The sequence below is a fragment of the Mus caroli genome, chromosome 9, assembly GCF_900094665.2.
Source record: "Mus caroli chromosome 9, CAROLI_EIJ_v1.1, whole genome shotgun sequence".
NCBI classification, from domain to species: domain Eukaryota; kingdom Metazoa; phylum Chordata; class Mammalia; order Rodentia; family Muridae; genus Mus; species Mus caroli.
Window position 1 is genome coordinate 3,848,479 of NC_034578.1, and position 24,844 is coordinate 3,873,322.

General features: G+C 41.9%; 1 protein-coding gene across 1 annotated transcript in view; it reads left to right on the forward strand.

Moving 5' to 3' along the window:
• The first annotated feature begins 1,799 nt into the window (after positions 1-1,799).
• Mmp20 (matrix metallopeptidase 20) overlaps positions 1,800-24,844 on the forward strand; it is a 48,828-nt gene continuing 25,783 nt past the window's right edge. Inside the window, exons 1-6 of the mRNA XM_021172909.1 lie at positions 1,800-1,941; positions 8,813-9,060; positions 12,818-12,966; positions 16,330-16,455; positions 17,595-17,756; positions 18,911-19,052. Of these exons, the coding sequence (XP_021028568.1) occupies positions 1,819-1,941; positions 8,813-9,060; positions 12,818-12,966; positions 16,330-16,455; positions 17,595-17,756; positions 18,911-19,052 (950 nt within the window). The 5' untranslated portion in view covers positions 1,800-1,818. The remainder of the gene's footprint in view (positions 1,942-8,812; positions 9,061-12,817; positions 12,967-16,329; positions 16,456-17,594; positions 17,757-18,910; positions 19,053-24,844) is intronic.

The window sequence follows — 24,844 nt, forward strand, 5'->3', positions numbered from 1 at the left end:
TCAACCTGGTAGATCATATGCACAGGAGTCAACATTAGGAACTGAACCGCCAAAGCTTAAAAAGACAAAAAACATAAATAAGATACTTTAAAGAAATAAATAAGGCCCTGAGTGAAAACTATCTACAAGTACACAGAGTTCATGCAGGGGAGAGCAAAGGGTTACAATCCAGGTACATGTCAGGGCGAGCCATGGAGTGTGCTACACCCAAAGAAGGGTAAGGAAAAAGAGGAATATGTATGAGCAGCCTGGCTGCAAAATGCATTGGTTTTGGAGACCTGAGAACAGAGCAATTGCAGCCCTTTGGTGGACCTCTCTGGAAAAGCTTCTTTTCTGAATGGCTGATACCTTAAATCATGCTAAAAGTGAGGAACTCGGTGGAGGACATGCTGGCAAGGGGTACATTTGTTTCCTTTCTGTTTGAGCTGTTAAGTGGCACCAGCAGACACTGCCCTGTTGCCAGTACTGTCCTGTGAGGCTGAAGAGTTTGCACATGAGGGGTCAAGTCTAATGCTCCTAGACATGAAATAATTTGTCCAATCTCACTTACAATTTGAGCCCAGTCTCTCTAGACTGCCCACCTTTCTCCATAGTAAAGACTATAAGGCCCGGGGATGAGGAGACAGCTCAGTTAGTGACACACTTGTTAGTAAGTGGGAGGACATGGGTTCTACCCACAGAATCTATGTTAAAAGCTAGTCATGGCTTTTAGCAGCAGGGCTGCGTCAATGATCATGTTTGCCTCTTCAGTCCTTACCCAAGCCTCTGAATAAAGTGTTTTAAACCCTGCAAACTAAACGCAGTACTGAGGATGGGGCCACCCTAGCTTATTTGCAAGGCCCAGGTCAGCAAGAAGCCTTGTCTCAAAATAAAAGTCCTCTGGCTTGACACATATGTGAATTTGTATCTGCACACATGAGTACACACACAGATGTGCCTCTGAACTACCAGAATGCCCTTAAAATGGCGAGTTTTGTCTAATGTTCTGGTTAACAGGCACAGCTCTAGTGTTATCGCACTGAAAAGTCTTCCGGCAGTTACAGGGTCACTCTCAACCCTCGTTAGCATGAGTTTATATAAAGTTGGCTTATGTGTCTTAGAACCACCACCAGCAGCAGCACCAGCAGCAGCACCAGTACTGTTTCCTGAGAAACATAGAGGGAAATGCAGATACAGGATGCTGAAGATTGACTTGAAAGTGTAGACAGCTCAATTGTACTATAATCCAACTATGTTCAAATCATGTAACTTCTTTCTTTTTTTAAATTGGACCATTCATTCTTTTACAGTAGGATGCAGAAGGTGCCACAACATGCATAGAGAATTCAGAGGGCAACTTGTAAACATTATTTCTCTCCTTCCACCATGTAGGTCCTGGGGAATGAACCTAGGTCATCAGGCTTGCCTGTGGGTGCAAATAAAGACTCAGTAAAGACTCACTGAACTACCTCACTAGCCCCTGCTTTTAAAGGTAGTCTTACAAGTAGGGCTTTCAAATCCCTAATGGATGGGATTCAAATAAATCAAGCTCACTCACACCAATTTCTGTACATAGCTAACAAGTGCCATTAAAAGTAACCATTTCTCTCCCTTTATGATTTGGTCAATCACAAAGAATGAAGCTTTCCCTGATCCCTGTGCACCACTGTTACCCCTTCATCAGGGGGAGAAACAAGCTGTGTAATTACCATTTGAGACATGAATCATCACTTACAGGGCCCAGCCCTATGTGACTCTATAAAAGGAGCTTGGTCCAGGTGCAAATGTGCACTGTCTGCCACCCCTGGGCTGATACAATCATCAAGTAACCGAGAGGAGATGAAGGTGCTACCTGCCTCTGGCCTTGCTGTCCTTGTCACAGCTTTAAAGTTTGCCACTGCAGCCCCCAACCTACTGGCAGCCACCCCTAGGACCTTCAGGAGCAACTACCACCTTGCACAGGTTTGTGACTCTCTGCTCCACCCCCTCTTTCCTCTCCTAACCCAGTACACCCAACAGGGCATAATAAGAAAGTAAAGAAAAAATATTATTTTTAAAGATAATACATTTTACAACTCCACAGAAGCCCAACAGGCCATGCTAGCTACAGGCCATGCTAGCTACAGGTCATGCTAGCTACAGGCCATGCTAGCTACAGGCCATGCTAGCTAAGTTACTGCCTGGTGCTTATCAGGTGCATGAGTTACATGGCTAACAGCTGAGCAAAATATCTGTGGCTCATATTATACAGAACTTGAGTGTGGTTATACAACACACAAAACTCAAAAACAAGTATTTGAGAAAAAATAAGATCAGAAATATAAAGACTGAGGTCGGCTGCAAATTTAATACTGAGTGCTTGGCAGCCACAGAAAAGGGTTTTTTATGTTCATATTTTGAAAATGAATGGCTTTTATGGTCAAGGTAACCTTGATCAGAATTAAGACAGGCCACACTTCCTTCTCATTTGTGGGTCTTTTCTCCCTAGTCTGTGTTTCTCCACAATCTTTTCCTCAACTTTACTTTCTGCCTTGGGATCTCTCCCATCTGACTGTGGTATGAAGGAACTGATGTAACCAACCATGCTAGAATTTTGTAAAGATTCCATGCCTGAAAGTCATCCCAAATACAGAGAATTTGTTTAAGGGAGGACAGTGGTTCTTAACCTGTAGAAATGGATTTCTAATGACAGAACTGCTATAAATAGGGAAAGGTGTTTGTAGATGTGCCACCTGGCCCCAGTCTGATGAAACTACAGCTTGCATGTGGCTTCATCTCTGCCTGGGGCTACTGTCCTTTTGTCCAGTTGTACCCATGGCCAGCTTGGGCCCAAGGACTAGAGACCTATGCACAGTGGACTATCCCCCATGCACACTGGACTGTCCCTATATACACTAAACTGTCCCTATCCACACTGGACTGTCCCTATGCACACTGGACTGTCCCTATGCACAGTGAATTGTCCCTATTCACACTGGACTGTCACCTTTGCACACTGGACTGTCCCTATCCACACTAGACTATCTCCATCTACACTGGACTGTTCCTATCCACACTGAACTGTCCCCATGCACACTGGACTGTCCGCATGAACACTGGACTGTCCCCATGCTCACTGAACTGCCCCCATGAACACTGGACTGTCCCCATGAACACTGGACTGTCCCCAAGCACACTGGACTGTCCCTATGCACACTGGACTGTCCCTATGCACAATGGACTGTCTCTATGCACAATGGACTGTCTCTATGCACAATGGACTATCTCCATCAATTGTTTTGCCACTCACCCATTCTGGTCGACCAGTTTCTTTTACAACATGAAAGCAATCAGGGAACATTTGCCATAGCAATTCTACATATAATTAACAGAAGATGCCAATGTCAATAGGCAATGTCCCCTTCACAGAAGATGACCTCTTCCATAGGCAATGCCATCAGTAGATGCCCACTTCCACAGAAATGCCAATATCAACAGTAGGTGCCCATTTGAGTCTTTCTTTGACCAAAGCCATGTGTAGAGAAGCCCAATTCAAAGTAGCTCCAGGTACTAAAATTATAAATTGTGTTTTACTGAGACCCTTGTGGGTTCTTTCTCTCTTTAATGTAATTTCCTCCTCCAGAATCATTCCTCTCTAATTCAGAAACTATAAAGTTTTTGTGATGCCCTGACACATATAGCAGGCTGGTGCTCAGCCAGAATAGGACCCACCCAGTGAGAGGTTCTGATCCTAGTCCATGAGTGAAGAGAGCAAGCCAAAGTCTCTGCTCTCATGGCACTGACAGGAGGGGGCAAGAGGGGGCATTAAGAAGTCACTAGGTCATGAACTTGGAAGTATCTTCCACACTGGTCTTTTCTTTCCAAAATCACTAGCTAAGAAATATAACACCAGAGACCTCTGTCCCCAAACCCAAAGACATAAACATCTGCATGTGAGAACTTCAACAATTCTTACTTAATTTATTTGATGTTCAGTTGTATCCTTAAATTAAGATTTTTTAATATGCATTGAAGCTATGGACATGATATAATAGGTTGTAGGCATAGTATGAATGAGCTAAGGATATAGGTCAATAATAGAGCACTCACCTATCTAACATGCCTGAGGTGTTGGTTCAATCCTAGTCCCACACACACATAAACACAGGGGTGGGGCAAATACCTAACCTCTTTCTACAATCAAGGATTTATCTATTTTAAGTGGTTTGCTTGCTTTTTAAAATAGTACAGATGTTTCTTGGTTTATGATGCTGTTGTATCTTGATAACCTCATCATAAGCTCAAAATATCATGAGTCGAACAGCTTACCAAAAACTTTTGCTTAATAACACAGCAGCTTGTTATTGTGCAGGGCTGTGGTTTGTGACTAAGGCTCAGGATCCAGAGAGAAACCCTTATTGAACACTGCCAGCCTTGGAAAGACCAAGAGGCAAAATTTGCAGTGTGGTTTGTACTGAGAGAACATCACTTTCACCCTGTTATGAAGTCAAAAATCATTAAGTCAGCCTATTGTAACATGGGAACTATCTAGTGGTGTTGGCATAACATTTCAAACATCCTTCTAAATTGTCTTTAGACGTAGTGTAATTCACATTTACCACATAGTCATGAGAAATTAAACCATGCAAAAGAAGCCCCTGGACCTCTGAGCCCTTGGCACCACTCTGTTTTCTGTGCTAAAGATTTTTAATTGTTATTATCTTTAAATATTGGCTTCTACTTTTCTCACTAAATATTATATCAAAGAACACTTGAGCTTTTATGCTATTTACATGACTTTATTTTTAAAGAGTCACAAATAAGAACTAAAGAGATGGCTCAGAGTTCAACTCACAGCATCCATATGGCCACTCACTGTCTTGCAGCTCCAGATTCAGGGCATCCATTGCTGTCTTTTGACCTCTACAGGCTCCTCCATTTACTCGGAGTACATACATTCACTCAGGAACACACATATACACACAAAATTTAAAAAAAAATTAAATACATTAATTAACAAAATATCACAAATATTTCTGAATATGTGTACGCTGGCATTTCCTTATCCATTGCTTTTGTTTATCTTTACACTGGTATGATCAGTATATCATTAGACAGGTGGGAAGGCTGAAGCTGGCAAGAAAACTAAAGTAAGAGAAATTCAAAGAATTGTGCCGGTATATTTGTGGGTGCAGCCTCACTGGAACCTATAGTTTTTCAGAAAGTGTCAAAGTTGTTACAAATCTCTTTGAATGACTCTTAGACAAAAATAAAGGAAAATCTTGGAGAAAGTATGCCCTAGCCATTCCTTAGGCCAGTTACAGTCAGGAGGGATATTTCTAAATGTCCTGGGACCATCAGCCAGCAGATGGGGGCCATCTTATCCTCCCTTACTTCTATCCATCAAACACTGGAAAAGAAGCTGGCAGAGGGTGGCTTGGTAGAGAATCCTAAGACTTAGTGGTTTGGCAGCAGGGGAGACAGACAGGGCACTGAGCAACTGCAAGGCACTGCACAAAAGTGGTGGCCTACAGGGCAGGACAGTTCTACATGGACCTCTAAATGCCAAATGGAACATTTGACTCCAGAAAGAATGCCAAAGTCTTGTCAACAGCCCTGGCAAGAAAGTCCCCAGAACATTAGACTCTCCTTAATTTAGAACATATAACAATCCTCCAAACACCTGCCTTAGAAACTCACTAAGTCACCATCTCCTTGATGTCACTGCAGTGATGAGGTTCCGTACCTCCATTAAGTAGGCATAAATCCTGATTTTATTTCATTAAAATTGACTGTTCTTCTATCTAATAAGTTCAGCCTTAAACCTTTAAAGCTATAGGTTTGGCATCCAATGCCTATTTTAAAGAAAAAGAAAACATTTTATTTTAAAAATTGTGCACGTTCACAGCAGAAAACAAAAACTATAATCAAAAGCAAAATGCCCCAAGTGTCTGTAGCTTTCAAATGGACTGCCAATACTCAGGCCAAGACTTGGGACAAGGCAAGCAAGCATCTGGTTTTGGTTTTGAGCTTTATCTGTCTGTTTGCTTCTTAACTCTTAATATATTCTATGAGAATTTCATAATGCAAACAATATATTTTGATGATATCCACCCCACCTCCAGCTCCTTGCAGATCCTGTCCACTTCCCCCATCCCGACGTCACACTCTTTCTTTTCCAATAAGTAGCCCACTGAGTCACAAAGTGCCACTCATACAATCAAGGTGTAAACCATTCCTGGAGGCATGGTCAACCTGCCAGGGACCACAACACTAAGAACACTGACTCGCCCTCCTCTGCTAGGGGTGGGAGTGGGGCATCCTGTGTCCCTCTCCCATAAGATCTTGTTAGCATATGGCTTTGGCATTGGTTTGGGGGTTGGGGGTGCCCAGTGTTCACAAAGATGTTTCCTTTATCTTGACTATTGAGTCTGTGGTAATCCTACATCCTTGTTTGTGACTATGTCACTTTAACAGTAGCGGTAAATCTGGTCTTTGCCTAATTTATCATGAACATCTCCCTTCTACGGTCACATCTCATGAAGTAGATATCAGAAGACTAAATATAGCACATTCTCTAACAAGGGAAGAAAATGTGTAAAGCTGAAACATCTCAGAAATACAGAGCCACTGGTCTTAGATGCACTTCTCTATCCTCTGTTCTTGGAGACACATAATTGAGACATCACTTTAAGTTGCTGCAGCAGCAACTTGTGCACAAAAAGAAGTCTTCAAAGCAGTTTCATCCTAAAACAAACAAACATATAAAACCCCTGAGCACAGATGGAGGCAGAGCCAAATTTCCTGACTGTCAGAGCTCCTCGGTTTAGGTGGAAGGCCTAGGAGTAACAGAGAAAGGCCTTCTCTTTTCTCATAGATTCTTGTCTTAGCTACACCTATTCATTTCTATTTATGTACATGTGTTTGTATGAGGGTATACCACCTATGTGTGAGCTCACAAAGCTGGCATCAGATCTGCTGGAGCTGCTGTTACAGGTAGGTGCAAACCACCCAACCTGGTTCCTGGGAACCAAACTCAGGTCCTCTGGAAGAGCAATTAGCACTTTTAACTGCTGAGCCACCCCTCTAGCTCCTTAGCTAAACTTAAGCAGTGATCACCACCAAGTGAACTCTTCTTAGAAGCAGGACAGTGAGTGAGGGAACAGAACATGAACAATAACTACAGCAAACTTTATTGCATAAGACTTGTGGGCATAGGAGAGCATAAAAGGGAACATAATATAATTGCCTATAATTGCCCGACCCACAGACGACCAACACTAACCACCAAGCCTCACTATCTCCCCTCATCACTTACTGCATGTGCTTAATTCTGAAATTGCTATAATTTGGTAGAGGTTGCTCCTCTATTTTACTCTGTGTTGTTGTTTCATTCTCTGTGCCATTAATATTCTCTTTCAAAAATACGATTTTAAGATAGACCTCTGTGCCACACGATGATATGTAATAGTACTTCTAACAAATCTCCTGTTGTAGGTAGGGATGTAGCTCAGTAGTAGAGCATTTGCACAAGTCAAAGCCTCCAGGCTCATGCTCAGCACTACAAAACCAAAAGAAAAAACCCTGCTATAAAACATAAAGCTGCCGCCAAGAAGTTGTGAAGTTCAGGTCACCCTAATCCCAATCCAACGTCCACGGCAGTGGTATCCTAGAGCTTTGACCTTTTAAAAGGCACACCTCTAAAGAAACCTGACCCTCCCTCCTTTAGCAGCCATCGATCCTCGGTGCCTCAGCCAGGGAGGGGCTGAGGGGCCCCTCCTGCATCCTGCTAAAAGGTTGACTGCCTTGGCTTTGTGCAGTCCCAGCTGTCACAGGCAGAGGTCCTGTTGTGACCAGAAGACACTGCTCTATCCTATTCCTCCTTAGACAATGTCTCTCAGTCTTCCCACCCCTCTTCCATAATGTTCCCTGAGCCTCATTTACTGAGAAGATATTCAAGAAGCCTAGTAATTTATGGCTTGTTTTCTTTGCCTCAGTGGATATCAAACCTGTTTCAGGAAACCCACCCTTTGGAAACAAAGATCACCCCACAACACACCAAAACTTGATAAAATCTTCAGCTTTAACTGAGCAATCGTGGCAAATGCCTTTAATCCTAGCACTTGGGAGGCAGCGATCTCTGTGAGTTTGAGGCCTGTCTGGTCTATGAGTTCCAGGACAGGCAGAGCTATACAGAAAAACCTGTCTTGGAAAAAAAAAAAAAAAGAATATTCAGCCTATACATTGGCCTCTTACCTTTGTGTCTAATGAGATATTGAAGCATAAGTACTCTTGAAGGAAAAAAATATACTTATTTCATATTAGACACCATGTGTTGCACATTATGCGATTAACAATGGCATACCAAGCCAAGAAATGATGGTGCACCTTATCCCAGGACTTAAGAGGCAGAGGCAAACAGATATCTGTGAGTTCAAGGCCAGCTTGGTCTACAGATCAAGTTCCAGGACAGCCAGGTCTACAAAGTGAAACCTGTCTCAAAAAAACAAAATTATTTTTTTAAAAAATAAAAAGAATGACATACCAAAATCAACCTATGGTCTCCACATGTATCCACACAGTCAAGTGCACATGCATGCATATGTGTACACACAAATTCCCAGAAACTGAGGGAGGGAGAAAGAAAAGTAACAGTCTACAAGTCTTAGTACTACTCAAGGGTATCATTAATAATGCTGGACATACCTAAGTATCATCTATACAAATACATCTAAGTTATTTAAATAAAAATATATGCCCTATTTTTATATCAAGAATATCATCCCCTATCTTAGCTGAGTATGAGTGTTCTCCAACCACGCCATAGGTGAGTCAGCCTGCCTCTCCATTTCAGGCCTATCTTGACAAGTATTATGCAAAGAAAGGAGGCCTCCAGGCTGGCGAGATGGTGGCAAGAGAAAGCAACCCCATGATCAGGAGGATTAAGGAGCTACAAATATTCTTTGGCCTCAAAGTCACTGGGAAGTTGGACCAGAATACAATGAATGTGATCAAGAAGCCTCGCTGTGGAGTTCCTGATGTGGCTAACTACCGCCTCTTCCCAGGTGAACCCAAATGGAAAAAAAATATTTTGACATACAGGTAATGAGATTCAAAGAGAAAGACACACCTCATCCTCTTCTTTTCTGTCCAAGATTTCTTTCTTTTTATCTGTAGGAAAGGCAGAATCCTCAACAGCCATAAGAAAGAATCTTTATTCTTTCTAGAATCTAGATCTAGAATCTAGATCTTTGTTGAAACTTCTAATTCCAGGATAACTATCCACTTCACCCATTACAAGTCTGAACAGTTGGGAACAACTCAGTGATTGGTTAAAGTGAACTAACCTGGGTAACATTGAGAACCTTTTAATCAGCCAGTTCCAGCCAATGAGAGATCATCTCAGAAAAACAAGATGGATGTCTCCTGAGGAACAATAGGCATACACACACACACACAGAGAGAGAGAGAGAGAGAGAGAGAGAGAGAGAGACAGGACTCCATAAATCATTTGCCGATGGTTTTGGCTATTATAGGCACTCAATTTGTGGAGTAAAGGGTGAATAGCTCCTCTTTCTCTCTTTCTAGTCTTTAAAGGGAGATAGATATGCAGACAGAGAGAAAGAAGTGACGCCAAGATGGGATTTGAGGCAGCAGTGGAAAGAGCTATCAACTTGGTTAGTCATAGAACCTGACCCTGATTTGAAGGCAGTCATAGCTCCAAACAGTGGTTAGAGGTCCTGGCACTGCTAAATCTTCTTCATCTTCCTATTTAGATCAAGGAGACCTACCCTACGGTAATTTTTGTCCTTCCTCCTTGGGTTCTTGGTATTGAGAGCAAATTTCCCACCCTGGCTTCCTTGCTCCACTTCCAGGGTTCATCCATGGGTTAGCCCAGTCTACATACATCATCAAGGTGTCTACTCCTCAGGCTCAGTGGGTTTAAAGAAGGTGGATGTGCCTGTCTTGTTCCAGCATCACATAGGCCTAGTAGGTGTAGCTTTGGGTGGTTCTATTCTAGAGATCTCCAGAAGTTAGGCCATATCCAAAGAGAAACCCCACCAACCAAGCTGACATTTGAGCTCCCATGTTGAGTGGCACATCACTCCTAAAACCCCCAGTACACTACTGAAAGTGGTGTGGAGAACACAGCAAGGGGAGTGGTGGCAACCGGGGCTGGAGAGACAGCCTGGGCAGTGAGAACCAGCTATTGAGAAAGTCAGAATCTGATAGGGTTACATTTCCAGGATCTGCACATCTGCATGGCACATGGAGATTAGGAAGGGCTGGGCTATAGCAAACTTCCAAGGGTTGGTGCAGAACAACCTCCTAACCACTCCCAGGAGCCAACTACAATGGCAGGAATTGTGGGGTCTGTTGTTATGTTTCCAAGAACTCTGTGTGCTTGCTGTTAAGAAATGATTATATACAACGATGTACATTTACAATTAAATTATACTTTTAAGCAAACATAAGCAAAACATTACTTCCTAGCATTGAGTTTTATTATCACCTAGACTCACAAGATTATCATACCATTTCTATTTCCATGTCTGTGTTACCTGGGTAGTCTCCACACTGCACACTGACTTCTTGACTGTTGCCAATGTGGCAGCCCTCACAGCACGTCACTATTTACAATACAGAAACTAGCTACAGAAATTATCGAGCCATACAGACCACAGCATTAAGTTCCCATGTGATATTGGTTGTTAAACTGCTCTGGGGAACCCTTGAAGATAAGTTGGCTGAGCAATCTGTTAACTGCTATTAGACTACATCCACAAGGGGCCACTGGGAACAAAGAAAGCAAAACAAGATAGCCCTTGAAAGGTTAACCAAGGTCTGAGAAACAGAAGTTAAGGCCTTAAAAATAAATTAATTAATTAATTCATGAAGTGGTTTTCCTCATTTTTTCGGCTATGTCATAGAATGTTAGACTGTAGGTAGCATGACACTTGGAGACATGCAGCATTCTATGATAAATAACACAACCTGAAACCCACAACTCTCAATACTGCAGAGGACCTCCCGGCACCAATGTGCCTCTTCAAGACCCTAGAGGCTATCTTGATACTTTGCAGTTCCTGGATGTCAGAATAGTGTCTTGGAACAAACACCAGATGATTAAACATAAAAAACCACAGTAGTGCACTCATGTGCACAACTTTGAAGGCAGACAGAAGGCTAGAATAAGGTTTCTGTCTAACCACAAAATGCAGGCCTTGATCGTCATTATTACTGGCCTCGGGATTGTGAGGGCTAGATAACACACCACATTAAAGATGCCTAGAACCCTGTCTAGCACTCAGTGCATCTTCAAAGAGCACTGCCTATGATTACCATCTGCTCATGCGTTCTTCAATCTGTAGACCCTGGATCAGGGTTTTCTCCACTTCTTCTTCTTCTCTGGCATTATTCTTTTCCCCATCCTTATCTTGGCTGACTCAACTTTCATCTTCAACCCAAGAATACAGTTGATCTGCCTATCATAGAAGAGAATAACAAAGTACTGGCTGTCTAACCTGGTCCTAAATGATAGGTTTGTATGGCAAAGAGGTATGCCATACTTTTATAGCATTAAACTGTCCAGAACTGAGCAAGTTTCCATCCTCTCTGTTGGTCATCTTCTGAGCACCCTGGGATTTTGACTATGTGTGCTTGTTGGAATCATATCACCTGCATGAGAATAATCTATGATAACTTGCTAAAATATAGATTTCAGGACTAGACCAGCATGTTCAACAAGCTTGCTAGGCAGTTGTTGTGGATCCTAAAGTTGAGAATCCTTGAGTATCCTTAGACAGACAGCCTCTGCCCTACCACTTGCCAAGCAGCTCACCTGTGTAAGACCCTGGAGCCAAAGCTAGAGAAAGTACAATTGACCTCAGTCCAGCCTCCAAACTTGGCTGCTGAACTTCTGCAGCCATTATACCAGCCCAGCCCAGAATCCCAGGTGAAATTTTCTCGCTGCCCTTCTTTTCCTGATGGCAGAAGCCACCCACACCTCTTGTGCTTCAGAGCAGGAGGAACCCTGAGATCTACCAGTTTGGTTCCCACACACTGTGTGTCTAAAAACAAACTATACTTTCCTATGCTGTCAGTCACAGGCTTCCTGAAGTGCTCAACCCTTTCTCGGCACCAGCGAACACTCTGCTTCTAGGCTAGCACATTCTCTTTAAGAAAATATACACAAGGCTGGAGAGATGTCTCAACAGTTAAAAGCACTGGCTGCTTTTGCAAAGGACCCAGGTTTAATTCTCAGGACCATTGAGGCAGCTCACAACCATCTGTAACTCCAGTTCTAGGGGATCTGTCCATCATCTGGCTCTCATTAGCATTGCACACACAAAATACACACAGGCAAAACACCAATACACTAAAATAAAAATAAACCTGCTTTTAAAAGTTAAATTTTTAAAATTTAAATTCTTAAAATTTTTTAAATGTAAAAACTCTCTAATTCTGTCTGTCTCTGTCTCTCTATCTGTCTCTCTCTCTCATACACACACACACACACACACACACACACACACACACACACGCATGCACACAGACTCCATTACCTAACCCTGGGGAATCCCATTGGCCTTTGATACAGAATTTATAGCAAAACCTCAAGTAACAACAAAATGTGCTTTCAGAAACCTGAAATGTCTCTGCCTTCTGGGTCTCTCCCTAGTGTCCTGTGTGACATGAAACAATTCAAGCTATTCCAAAACACAGTAAGAACTACTTGTTCAGAAAAAGAGCTGTAACATGACATGGAGATGGAGGGGGCTGTGGTCAGTGCAGTGCCCTCCCCTCTGTGTTTGGAAACAGTCACTAAAACATAAACATCTGTTTCTTTTTTGTCCAGAGTCTCTAAGTACACACCCTCCATGAGTCCCACTGAGGTGGACAAGGCTATACAGATGGCCCTGCATGCGTGGAGTACAGCTGTCCCTCTGAACTTCGTTAGAATAAACTCTGGGGAAGCAGATATCATGATATCTTTTGAAACTGGAGGTATTGTACTATTTCTTGGGTTCTATCTTTAATGCCAAGTAGAACTGCCTCAAACTTGCTACTTGCACACATTTATGGAATGATCAGCACAGGACTCCATCACATGGTGTTGGGATGGGCAGAGGCAAAAAGCAACATCTTGCCAGAAGGTAGAACTGAGCAAACTTAGCATTGTTTGTCACTTTAGCCTCCACATTAGGACAGACCCACAGAAGTGCACTTTCACTGTGGCTCTGCTCCATGACAGGACAAGTTCTGTCCACTTTAGTTTTTCCACCTAACTTCAATGTTTCCCATAACAACTTTGATCAATATCATCTGGTTCCATATTACTCAAGATTCTCATACCTGGAGTCCCCACTGAGGAAATCACATCCCCAGGCACCCTGAGATATGCCACTCAACCTGAAACTCTACAAACATAAATATCTACAGAGATAGCATTTGTGTCTCACCCATGCTTGAACACTGCCTTTGAGAAGTACACTGGATACTTGCCTCTGCCTACATGCTTCTCCATTCCCACACACACCCTGTTACAGAGAAGCATGGCTTTGAACATAACTGGCAAAGCTCTGAGTCTTTGTAGAAAAAAAAATGGGAGCAGTAGATGAAACGGAGGCACCTGAAGTTCTCTCCAACAGTGATGTTAACCATCACTGCTTCTCCCTATCCAGATCCTGTTGCTGAGTACTGGAGACATTCTGAACCTGCATTTATTCCTATCAGATTTTGCTGCATTGTCCAGGGATGGGGGGGGGGGCAGGAAACAGAGGAGGGTGTTAAGGAGTTAGGGAGAGGAGATCAAGGCACTCATGAAATGGTCTTCAAAAATGGGCCTTGAGTAGTCCTGTTCCTGCCAGGCATCCAAGGACACTTGTTGAGATGGTAGGGCACTGTAAGTCAAGGCAGGCTTAGGGGACATAGAGCTGACTCTTTATTTTTTAAGCCGGTATTCTGTCCCCAGCACAAAAGCTGACTAGAGACCAGGAAGTCATCATAAGTCCCCAGAACACACCATCCTGATTGAACTGCATCACAGTTGATTTTTACCTGAGAAGTAGCATGTTGAATTTGGGGTGTTAGCTTTAAAAACAACAAACAGCATTGGAGAGGTGGCTCAGGTAGAGTGCTGTTGCCAAGTCTTACCCAGTTTGATCCCAGGGACCTGCATGGTAGAAGGAGAAAACCTGCTCCTGTAAGTTATCCTTTGATCTCCACACAACACTGTGTGCATCAAGTCACATACACACATATAAAGTAAATAATTTTAAAGTTAATTAATGAATTAATAAAATGAAATACAAATATCAATTTTTAAATAACAAAAACTTGAGCACTGTCGCCAAAATTCTGAGAAACTGTGAACAGTAGCTTCTGTCACATTCTTCAAAAGTTTTTCTTTTCTGTTGAATTCATAATACCGTTAACTATACATTATAGAACAAAACACTGAAGTCTCTAGGTGCTGAAATTATCCTGACTAACTTTACCTTCATAGGTTTTAAACATGCAGGTTTATCAATGTTACAAAGACACTTTTTTAAAAAACACAAAAATTTTATTTTAAAAATTAGAAGCAAAATGTAACTCTCTGTACAGTTATACAAAGATTCTCCTTTCCTTTCCCATTGGCATTTTCTTCCCTTAGGTTCCAAGTAGCACCATAACCTAGATGTCATTTATTTAATAAAATGAATTAGTGCCTCTCCAAAATATCTCCACTAAAGCTTGAAATGTGTTTTCAATTTATTTTTGTTTAAATTTTATCTGAAAAGATCACATTGCTGTAGGTTAAATTCCAATTAAAGTAAACCTGATCTTGGAGGAGTAACACATTAAACTCGAATTTGTTGTTAATCCCTGGGTCAAAATGAGAGTGGAGGAAGTTACAGGTTAGGTTGATTTTGAATATGCTGAAGATACATGGATTGGGCATAAAGTCTTCCTTCTGAATGCATCATTATCTCAGACCATCAGCTTTGAGGAGGAGCTTGTTAGAAGTTAGAGCCACACTCCACGCCTGCTGAATCTAGTCTGCTCTGAAAACATGTAGTTGACTCCTGTTCAAGTTAAATTTGAGCCTAGAGGTTTCTCAAAACTTGGCTCATGTTGAAATCATCTGGCTAAGTAAAATATAGCTCTCTGGGTTTCTTTTTTTTTAATTTTACTATTTTTTATTATACTCAACACAATATATATTTTATACCAATCATAAAAATGGTGGGCATGTTATTAAATGAACATAAGTAAATAAAGTCTTTTTGTTTGTTTGTTTTGTTTTTAGTAGAGCTTTAAAATCTTGGCTCTTACTGTGGTGCAAACCCAAAATAAGAACAATTTTTAGACATTGGAGTGCATTGTAAAAAGGCTGTACTTCACTGTCCCTCACATCATCAAAGGATTTTTACCTCCATAGTAAGAGTTGACAGTTTTGCTGCACCAAGGGATGAATTGTAGGCATGATTATTTGGATACAGATATCCTGCTGTGATCAAAGCTATTTGACTTGAGTGATTGTCATCATTCTCAGCCCACAGGGCTGAGGGTTACATTCATTTAAGAAATGGTGTGTGTATTAAGATGGTCTATCCATGAAGTCAGTCATCAACTGTTTCAATGAACAATGGTTCTGCTTGGATGGTGGCACAGACATTAGGTGACAAAGACATTTTTGACACATAAACTATATTGTGCAATACAAACAGAAAGCACACACATAGTTTTGTTTTTTTTTTTAACAAAAAAAAAAAAAAAAAAAAAAAAAACCTCTCAAAGGAATCAGTTTTGAAAGCTCTTTCTGCCAACAAGACCATTTTTTTATTCAGTGAACTGGGTTGCTAGCAAATGTCCCTCCATTCTTTCTCCTTCTGTAATCTGTGTGTGATAGTCTACCATATCCTGTGTGTTGCAATAAAAACCATTACAGCAAAGTTTGCAATGCCTCCTTTGAAGTACAAAATAGTCCTTTTTATTTTTCAATTTCTTAACATGTATAAAATTTATGTATAATATTGTAATCATATTTTAAAATATATATTTGAAAATGAATATTAGGGTTAGAGAGACGGCTTGACAGTTAAGAGCACTTGCTATGCTGTAACTCCAACTCCAGGGACATCTGTTGCCCTCTTCTGGCCTCCTTGGGCACTGTACTCATGTGAAATACTCCCAGAGGGACACACGCATGTGCACATACACACACACATAATTAAAAATAGATCCTTAAGAAATCAGTATTGAAATCAGTATTGAAAAGTGCATTTAAGGGTCAATGCTGTCGAGAATGTTACCCACCTTTTGTGACCCCACCCCCAGCCCCAGAATTTCTAGGCATTAATCCAATCAATATTTCCTACTTAGATCATGGGGATTCCTACCCATTTGATGGGCCTCGAGGGACTCTGGCCCATGCATTTGCTCCTGGAGAAGGCCTGGGAGGAGACACACATTTCGACAATGCTGAGAAGTGGACTATGGGAACGAATGGTATATATGCACAATTCACCATAACCTGGAAAATATTGTATCTTCTTCTGGGCCTCCATCATGAAACCTTGAGGTTCAACGTCCCAAGCCACCCTTTAATTAGGGAGGCTGGGTAGGAAAAACAAGTAAGCCAAAAATCCAGAAGGGAACACCACAGCGGGAAAGACCCTCCCAACCTGATTCTATAGGCTAGCCTGATCTCTCTTTCTTTGCATTTAAACTACAGAGCCAGTCTCCTCCCGATGCACAGCTTGTTCTTATTCAGGTGTACAAGATTTATGGCTCCTTTCCTGCATGTGAAATGCACTTGCTTTAGAAATGAACTCAGGAAATGAATTGATAGTCTCCTAAGGAGTGTAAGTGGGGAGGATGTAAATTTTCTAGACTGTCATGCAGATCATCTAGAAGCCTTCCATGTGAGACATGCAAATGAAGGAGACTGGTACACCCCCATACACTCAGGCATAGAATTCCAACTTTGATGTCAATCAAAGTTTCAATTCCTGGTTCCACCGATTGTTAACTATAACCATAGGTAAATTATTTCAAACCTAGTTTCCTCATAGCATTGATTAAAATGCTAAACATGTATAATACTGAGTTGTATGAAAGCAACTTTATTTTTAAGCAGTAAGTTAACCTTTTTATAACAGAATTCACCTTTGTATTGAAGCCTATAATCTGCCTATAGCAGAAAGTAATTTGACCTCATTGTACTCTACGTTCAATGTCTATTGAGACGGTATTTTTTATTATTAAAACCAACTTGTAGTATAAAAAAGGGAGTAGACTGTAGTAGCAGAAAGTGATTTATGTGTATAAGATCCAGATTGATGCACTATTATAAATTTCCTTACCACCACTAACTACACAGCCCTTTGTTACCCCCCTGCCTTGCCTTTGTTATTCATTGATGAGGATGTGGCTTGTCTTACATTTCCCTCTCCCTCCATACCCCCAAAAACATGAAGAAACTAAAATAGACTGAAGTCAGGAGAGCCAGGTGCTAGAACAACCCACCAACCTTTAAAACTTGTTATGGAAAGCAGAATTAACTGTGATGGGGCATAAAGTCTCCTGTAAGGCAAGAGAATGAAAACAAAAAACCTGTGTTGATGCTTTCTCTCTGTGTTGTTTAGGGTTCAATTTATTCACCGTTGCTGCTCATGAATTTGGCCATGCTCTGGGCCTGGGCCATTCCACAGACCCATCAGCACTGATGTACCCAACGTATAAGTACCAGAACCCCTATAGATTTCATCTCCCCAAGGATGATGTGAAAGGGATCCAAGCATTATACGGTATGATCTCCTCACCATCTCTAACCATGAAAATGATAGGCATTCACCCTCCAAGTCAGAAAAAGTGCACTTTAATAGAGGTTACTTGCTTAGATAAAGATGACTAGGGTCACCACTACAGCTTCGTCAACCTATAAAGAGATCATCTACCAGTTAAAAGTGTTGCATCTTTCCTAAGATGCTGCTACATCTTCCTTCCAGAGCATTCTGACCATGAAAAGCCTAAGAAAATGGTCCATTTGCCTAACTTTCCAAAGTAAATAAAAATGTATGCACTTGAAGATAGAAGGCAGTGATTACATTTTATAATTCACACCAGAGACACATGAACAAACACACATACATATGTGCATGTGCTTACCCACTTATGAATAAGTGGTCTTAACTCCCTAACAATAGCAATCTCGATATTAATAACCCTACTGCTCAACCATACAGACAATCTGCTGTTTGAGACACTCATTGTAACACTAGTCATCCATGCATGGCGAAGTTGTACAAACTCTCATTTCATAACTGCGAGCTTTTAAGGTTAAAGGTAGTAGGGAATCTTAAGATACTTTTAGGTATCAAATTAATTATGTATGATAAGAAAAATAGCAACTACCTCTTAAATAATATTTTCATTAGTTCTTTGAGCATTTCATATATGTATACATGACTTTTCATCATACTCACTCTTTTCATCAGTCCTTCCCACACCTCACTCTATCTCCTCCCAGATTCATACAGGTTCCCATGCCATCTCTTTTTACAACCCAGTAAGTCCAATATCTATTGCCTGTATACTGGAGCATATTTGACCTAGTAAAGTCCACACCAACAGACAAAACTGACTATCCAGTAGTCATCAACTTATAATAGTGTTTTGCAGGTATTACTTGAGTCTCACAGAGTATTCACAAGTAGATTCTAGCACCCCTTCCAATTTACAGTTGATGTAGCCAAGGCTTAAAAAGTTAAATTATTTGTTTCTATCACACAACTGCTGCTAGAGATGCTGAGACTCAAGCCCAGGTCTGCCTGCCATGGATAGCCATCTCCTTAAGACAATGCCATTTGCAATTGGAATGTGTTGCAGGCTTCTAGAGTTCTCAAGAGTAGATATGTACATGCTCTGAGTTGCTGGCATCATCTTGCACTTTGAACCCTAGGACCCCGGAAAATATTCCCAGGAAGGCCCACCATGCCCCACTTCCCACCTCACAAGCCATCCATCCCCGACCTCTGTGACTCCAGCTCATCCTTTGATGCAGTGACAATGTTGGGAAAGGAGCTTCTGTTCTTCAAGGATAGGTAAGTCCAAGATGCCCTCAGGCCTTAGCTCATTGCCAACCAATGCCATTGCCTCAGTGACTAAGATCATGCAGTAGGGTAGGCAGTAGGCTCTTAGGAGATATACAACTGCACAAGTAGCTGTGGATGGAGTACTGGTTTGGTCTGGGCACTTTGCTGAGTGCTTTCCAAACAGCTGCAGGATTTATTTTAACTGCTTCAGTCATAGAGACTAATGTAGAAAAAATGAAGAATGTAGTTGAAAGATAGCAAGTTGGTTTCCCTAGGCCATCAGCCCAAGTGTATTAGGCAACAGTTTGTTATTATTTGCATAGTGAGAGGAGCAATAAGGGCTCATTCAACAGTTGGCAAATGACAATTAGCTAGTTATTTAAACAGATGAGTGGATGGGTGAATGCATGCATGTTTGAGTGGAAAGATAATGGAGGTGGATGAATGGTTGGATAGGTGGGTGAGTGGGTAGATGGATAGATGGATGGATGGATGGATGGATGGATGGATGGATGGATGGATGGATGGATGGGCTGGTAGATGGATGGCTAGGTGGGTGGATGGTTGGTGGATGGAGGGATGGGTGGATGGATGGATGGATGGATGGATGGATGGATGGATGGATGGATGGAAGTTTGGATGGATTGATGGATGGATGGATGGATGGATAGATAGATAGATAGATAGATAGATAGATAGATAGATAGATAGATAGATAGAGGGGTGGTCAAATAAACACATACATATTAGGTAATTCTAATGAAAATCTTTCCCTAAACTCCTCATTTTTCAGGCCTCTGGGTTTTTCAGTGTCTGTCGGCTGTCATCATAGATATCATCTGGCCCCATATTCTGACTTCTGAGAGAATCTGACAGTTGTCCTCATGATCCCTTCATAATTCTATGGAAGAAAATAGAAACATAGCAACATTCACCCTTACTCTTTCCTTTACTGGAGGAAATTTAATGATATCAGGATAGACAGAGGACCTCAGGAATATGTGTATAACCTTTTTCTTTACTGGAAAAGTGTCCGTTTAGTCCACATTGGTTACCAAAAACTGACATACTGTCAAAAATTATAGAAGCAGCTCTGTCTTGGCATGTCTCATGAAAGAAAACATTCAAAAATCATTGTGTGGGCAGGGATGTAGCTCAGTCTGGAGAGTGTTCGCCTAACATTCCCAAATCCCTGGGTTAGATCCCTAGTATCTCATAAACTGGTCATAGTAGCACATACCTGTAATCCCAGCCCTGAGGAGGTAGAAAGAGTCAGAAAGATTAGAAATTCAAGGTCATTCTTGTCTATATAGTGAGTTTGAGGCCAGCCTGGGCTACAGGAAACTGTCAAACTTTTTTTTCACCACTGAAAGACAGAAGTTCAAATGGAAGGGCTGTACTCAGAAGAAAAAACATGCTCAGGAGCCAGAACTGTGTGCAGGGACAACAGTCCTGCCAGGAGGCAGAACTGTGCTAGGAAATGGGGATGAACTCTGAGATCCTTGGACGGTTCCTGAAGAGATGGGGTCTGAGAAATATGTTCTTTAATTTGGGACAAGATCTTAAAACTATTACTGTAAGAATACTTTTTGTTCACTCAGAAAAGAGAGAGGCTGGGGTGTAGTAGCATGTGTCTATAATCTCATCACTTAGGAGTTCGGCAAGAGGATCCGAGTTCAAAGCCAGCCTGATGAAGAAGGAGAGGGGAACCATAAAATTTACCCAGAACCCTTCTACCCAGGAGATATCACTGTGCTCTGATTGCCATAAGAACACAGTAAGGACTAGGTGACTTATAGCAGAGTCTGTTTTGTTGTAGAAGTTATTTAATCTCAATCCAGGGTTTCTACCCCACCTTTGATCATTCAGTTCTCAGATAAAAGACACATAACTTCTATTATTATAATAAGCCTTAATCAGCACTAGAGCCGGGCAGATGTCTACCCTCTAAGCTATTAGAATTTATTTCCTCGTTAATAATACCTAATTATAATTTGCCATGTTCTGTTTGGGCTGCTCTTAACTTCAATTGGCCAACCCTCTTGATCATGCTTTTATGACTCACCTAACCCATGGCATCTTCCTTCTCTTCCCCTTCTCTCTCTTTCTCTTCTCTTTCTCTCCCCGTCATGGTTCTCCTCAGACACCAAACCTGGGAACTCCAGACCCTGCCTATCTTGTTGTTGCCCAGCAATAGGCTGTAGGCACCTCTATTCAGCAATCAGGAATAATGTGGGGTCACATAGCATCACTTGGATCTATATGCAAATTCTCTTGTCCTTCATCCTTGGGGTAACTAGGCCTTGGAGGCCAGTATTTAGCATTACAATACATAACAAAAGCCCAAACCTCAACATTGCTTCTCATAGATCTGGAAGCTAAGACAGTACCTCCAAGACAACTTTCATTTTGGAATCTCCCTTTTTGGTTTGTACAGGTAGCTGCCATTTTACTAGATGCTTGCTGACCTCTTCACATTCACATACATTCTCCTTTTTACATTTATTACTGATTTCTACTGTGTAGGTGCATATGTGTCTATGGATGTCAAAGGACTACTTGTGAAGGTTGACTCTCTCCTTCCAGAGAATGGGTCTTGGGGCTTAAACTCAGATTGTCAGGCTTGGTGTCAAGCATCTTTGCCCACTGAGCCATCTCATCTACCCTTGGTATCTCTTTTTATAAGGGCACTAAATTCACCCCCATAATTCTTGAGGTAGTTCTGTTTTGTTGACTTTTCCCTTTTTTATTTTTGAGATGGGGTTTTATGTTGTCCAAGCCAGTCCCAAAGTCCTCAGCTCAAACAATTCTCTTGAGTACAGGGATTATTGCCATCATAGGCATGTGCCCTCACGATCACACAGCTCTGTTTTGCCTCAAGCCTGCCATGACTCCATTTTGGCTTTAGCAGCTTGCATTTCACCTAAAAGTAAACAAAGTAGAACTAGAAGACAATGGCCCCAAGGCAAAGAAGGGCTTGGCATGACAGCCTGTGACCCAAGGCCAAGGGTTAACTGAGGAATGTATTCCCAACAAAAGGATGAGATGGGGGAAGGGACAAGGATGGATGTCACAGAGTACAGAGTGAGAAATGGAAATGGTAAACATAGATCATCCACCTATGAATCATATTAATAGAAAGGGGAAATTAACATAGCAGCTAGAAGAGGCAATAGCAGTGGGGAATAAAAAGGATTTCAAAGATGTTTGAAGACAGGACAAGGAACCAGTGGAAAAAAAGAAATGCAAAATGCTATAGGAAGGAGAGACAAAATCAGGAACTGCTGTCATTAGGTCATATATTTGAAATCATGTTTCCTAGGAGTCTGTTGATGGAGAAAAGCATGACCACCCCAGAAGAAAGTGCTCTCCGGCATACTCTGTCTGGGGCACAGCCTTTTCTTTTTCTTTTTTCTTTTTTTCTTTAAGATTATTTTATTTTGGGCTGGAGAGATGGCTCAGCAGTTAAGAGCACTGACTGCTCTTCCAGAAGTTCTGAGTTCAATTCCCAGCAACCACATGGTGGCTCACAACCATGTATAATGGAGATCCGATGCCCTCTTCTGGTGCTGTCTGAAGACAGGGACAGTGTACCCAGATACATGAAATAAATAAATAAATCTAAAAAATATATTATTTTATTTTATGTGTATGCCCGAATGCTTATATGTGCATCACTTGCATGCCTGGTACCAGGAAAAAGGGTCAGATCCTCTGGAACTGGAGTTATAAAAGTTTGTGAATCTCCATGTGGGTGCTGAGAATTGAACCATAGAAAAGCGGCCAGTGCACTACACCACTGAGCCATCTCTCCATCACCAAGCTCTGAAGGTTGCTGCATTAAAAGAGAACGGGTGGTCGAGTGCTAGCTTAGACTAATTTTGATGGATTAAGAATCCAGACAAAATGACAGATGACTCTGTCACTTGTGAGCTCTCTCTTCTGAATGGGAGTGGGCCCTCTTTGGTCTTCATGGATGTGTGAATGATACTGTGTGCAGGAAGTAAAGGAGCACCAATGATTCTGTCTGTGCTAGGAAATTAATTAGAGACTAGACAGGGAGAAGGCAGAGAGGGGCTGGTGACTGTGCCCAAGTGTCAGAGAAGGAGTCAATAAGGACAGGGTCAGAGATAACGAGGCAGCGGAGAAAATGAGGCAGCGTCCCTGGCTAGGAATGGAACAAGAAGAAAAAGAGGGACAGAAATACAAGCAGATACCCTAAAACCATCCCAGCTCTCTTGGGTTCCCTGGGGTTCCCCAGGTCTGATGGTCTGTTCATGCCTCTAGAACTGGCCACACCTCAGCTCTGACCAAATTTCCACCTCACTGAATATGTTATGGCTCTTAGTTTCTTCCTGGCTATCTAGAGGTTATTTGCCTGGCCTGGTTTCTAATACAGTCCAGTGGCAATTGCTCTGCGTCCCTGTTAATTTCATTTGTTGAAAATAAGATCACTACCATATTTAAAGTCAAGTTTGAAGCAGGCCTTAATTGAATACTGGTCAGATTGATTGAACTCTCTGGCTAGGTCCATCTGTGGGTTCCCAGAAAATGGCCCTGAGGAATTTTGGGTTTGCAGGGGTTTAAAAAACGGCAAAACCCAGAATTCACCACCATTTCCCATCAGGTCCAATCAGAGGCAATCATTACCTCCCACCTAAATCCAGTCAGGGGCAAGGTATATCCTGATGTATTTCCTGCCCATGCACTTCCAGCCCACATGTGGCCAAGCACACATAGTGGAGTTGGGTCAAACAAATCTGTTTAGGGAAGTGAAAACACGTGTTATGTTATCTCCACAATAGCCTCAAACATCTCAGGAAGTACCTGTCCTTGGGCAAGGGCTTACAGGTCAGAAGCATTTTTGTTTCATAGACCTCTTTAAGCATTAAAACAGAACTTTGGCTCTCACAGTCCCAAGAGTGTACATTCCCAGAGGATCTGTTTCCTCTAGGCTGGCTAGATGAGAGTATTTCCCTAGCACCTCCCCTTCCTTTCTCAGTACATAACTTTTAGCTCCCTTTTCCTTGGTTTTTGCTCTTTAGACTGTCTTTTACTGGAAGTACAGAGCAGATTTTCAAAGATCATAGGCCATGGCTCCAGTCTGGCAAGTGGCTGGACTGTGAAAACTCCTTAAAGCACAGCCATACCTCCAGGACTCTGGACTTTCTCCCCTCTTCTGCTCTGTTAAGTTCCCTGTTTCTTTGTTACTGAAACTAGTGAGTTTTAGCCATCACCTACCCACTCTGATAGCTGACTTTCCTAATTTCTCCTGGTTTATTCCCAGGGATCTGGCAGGTCATGTCTGTATGTCTTCTGTGTCCTCTTTTTCTCTTTGTACCACACTCCCTGATCCCAGAAGAATAATCAGCAACTAGGAGCATCCAAAAGAGGAGAAAGGTACCTCTCTTTCCTGAAAATAGGGAAAGGACCAGAGCAGCAGAGTCAAGGAGGGCACGGGGTAGTGTGGACAGAAGACAGAGCCCCTATGTGGCTTGAGCTGGATTGTCATGACTGTCTAAAATGGGATGAAGACGTCTCCTGAAAGAGAAACACAGATCTGCCTAGGCAGGTGTGGAAGGAAAATGGTCACGATACTCCATATGATGGGCACCTCAATGCACAGGAAGCAAAAGCTTGTCAACAATAAAAAGTTTCTGAACAAACAGTGGCCAAAATAGTAGTTAAAAATCAAACATCAGGCAGTGGTGGCGCATGCCTTTAATCCCAGCACTTGGGAGGCAGAGGCAGGCGGATTTCTGAGTTCGAGGCCAGCCTGGTCTACAAAGTGAGTTCCAGGA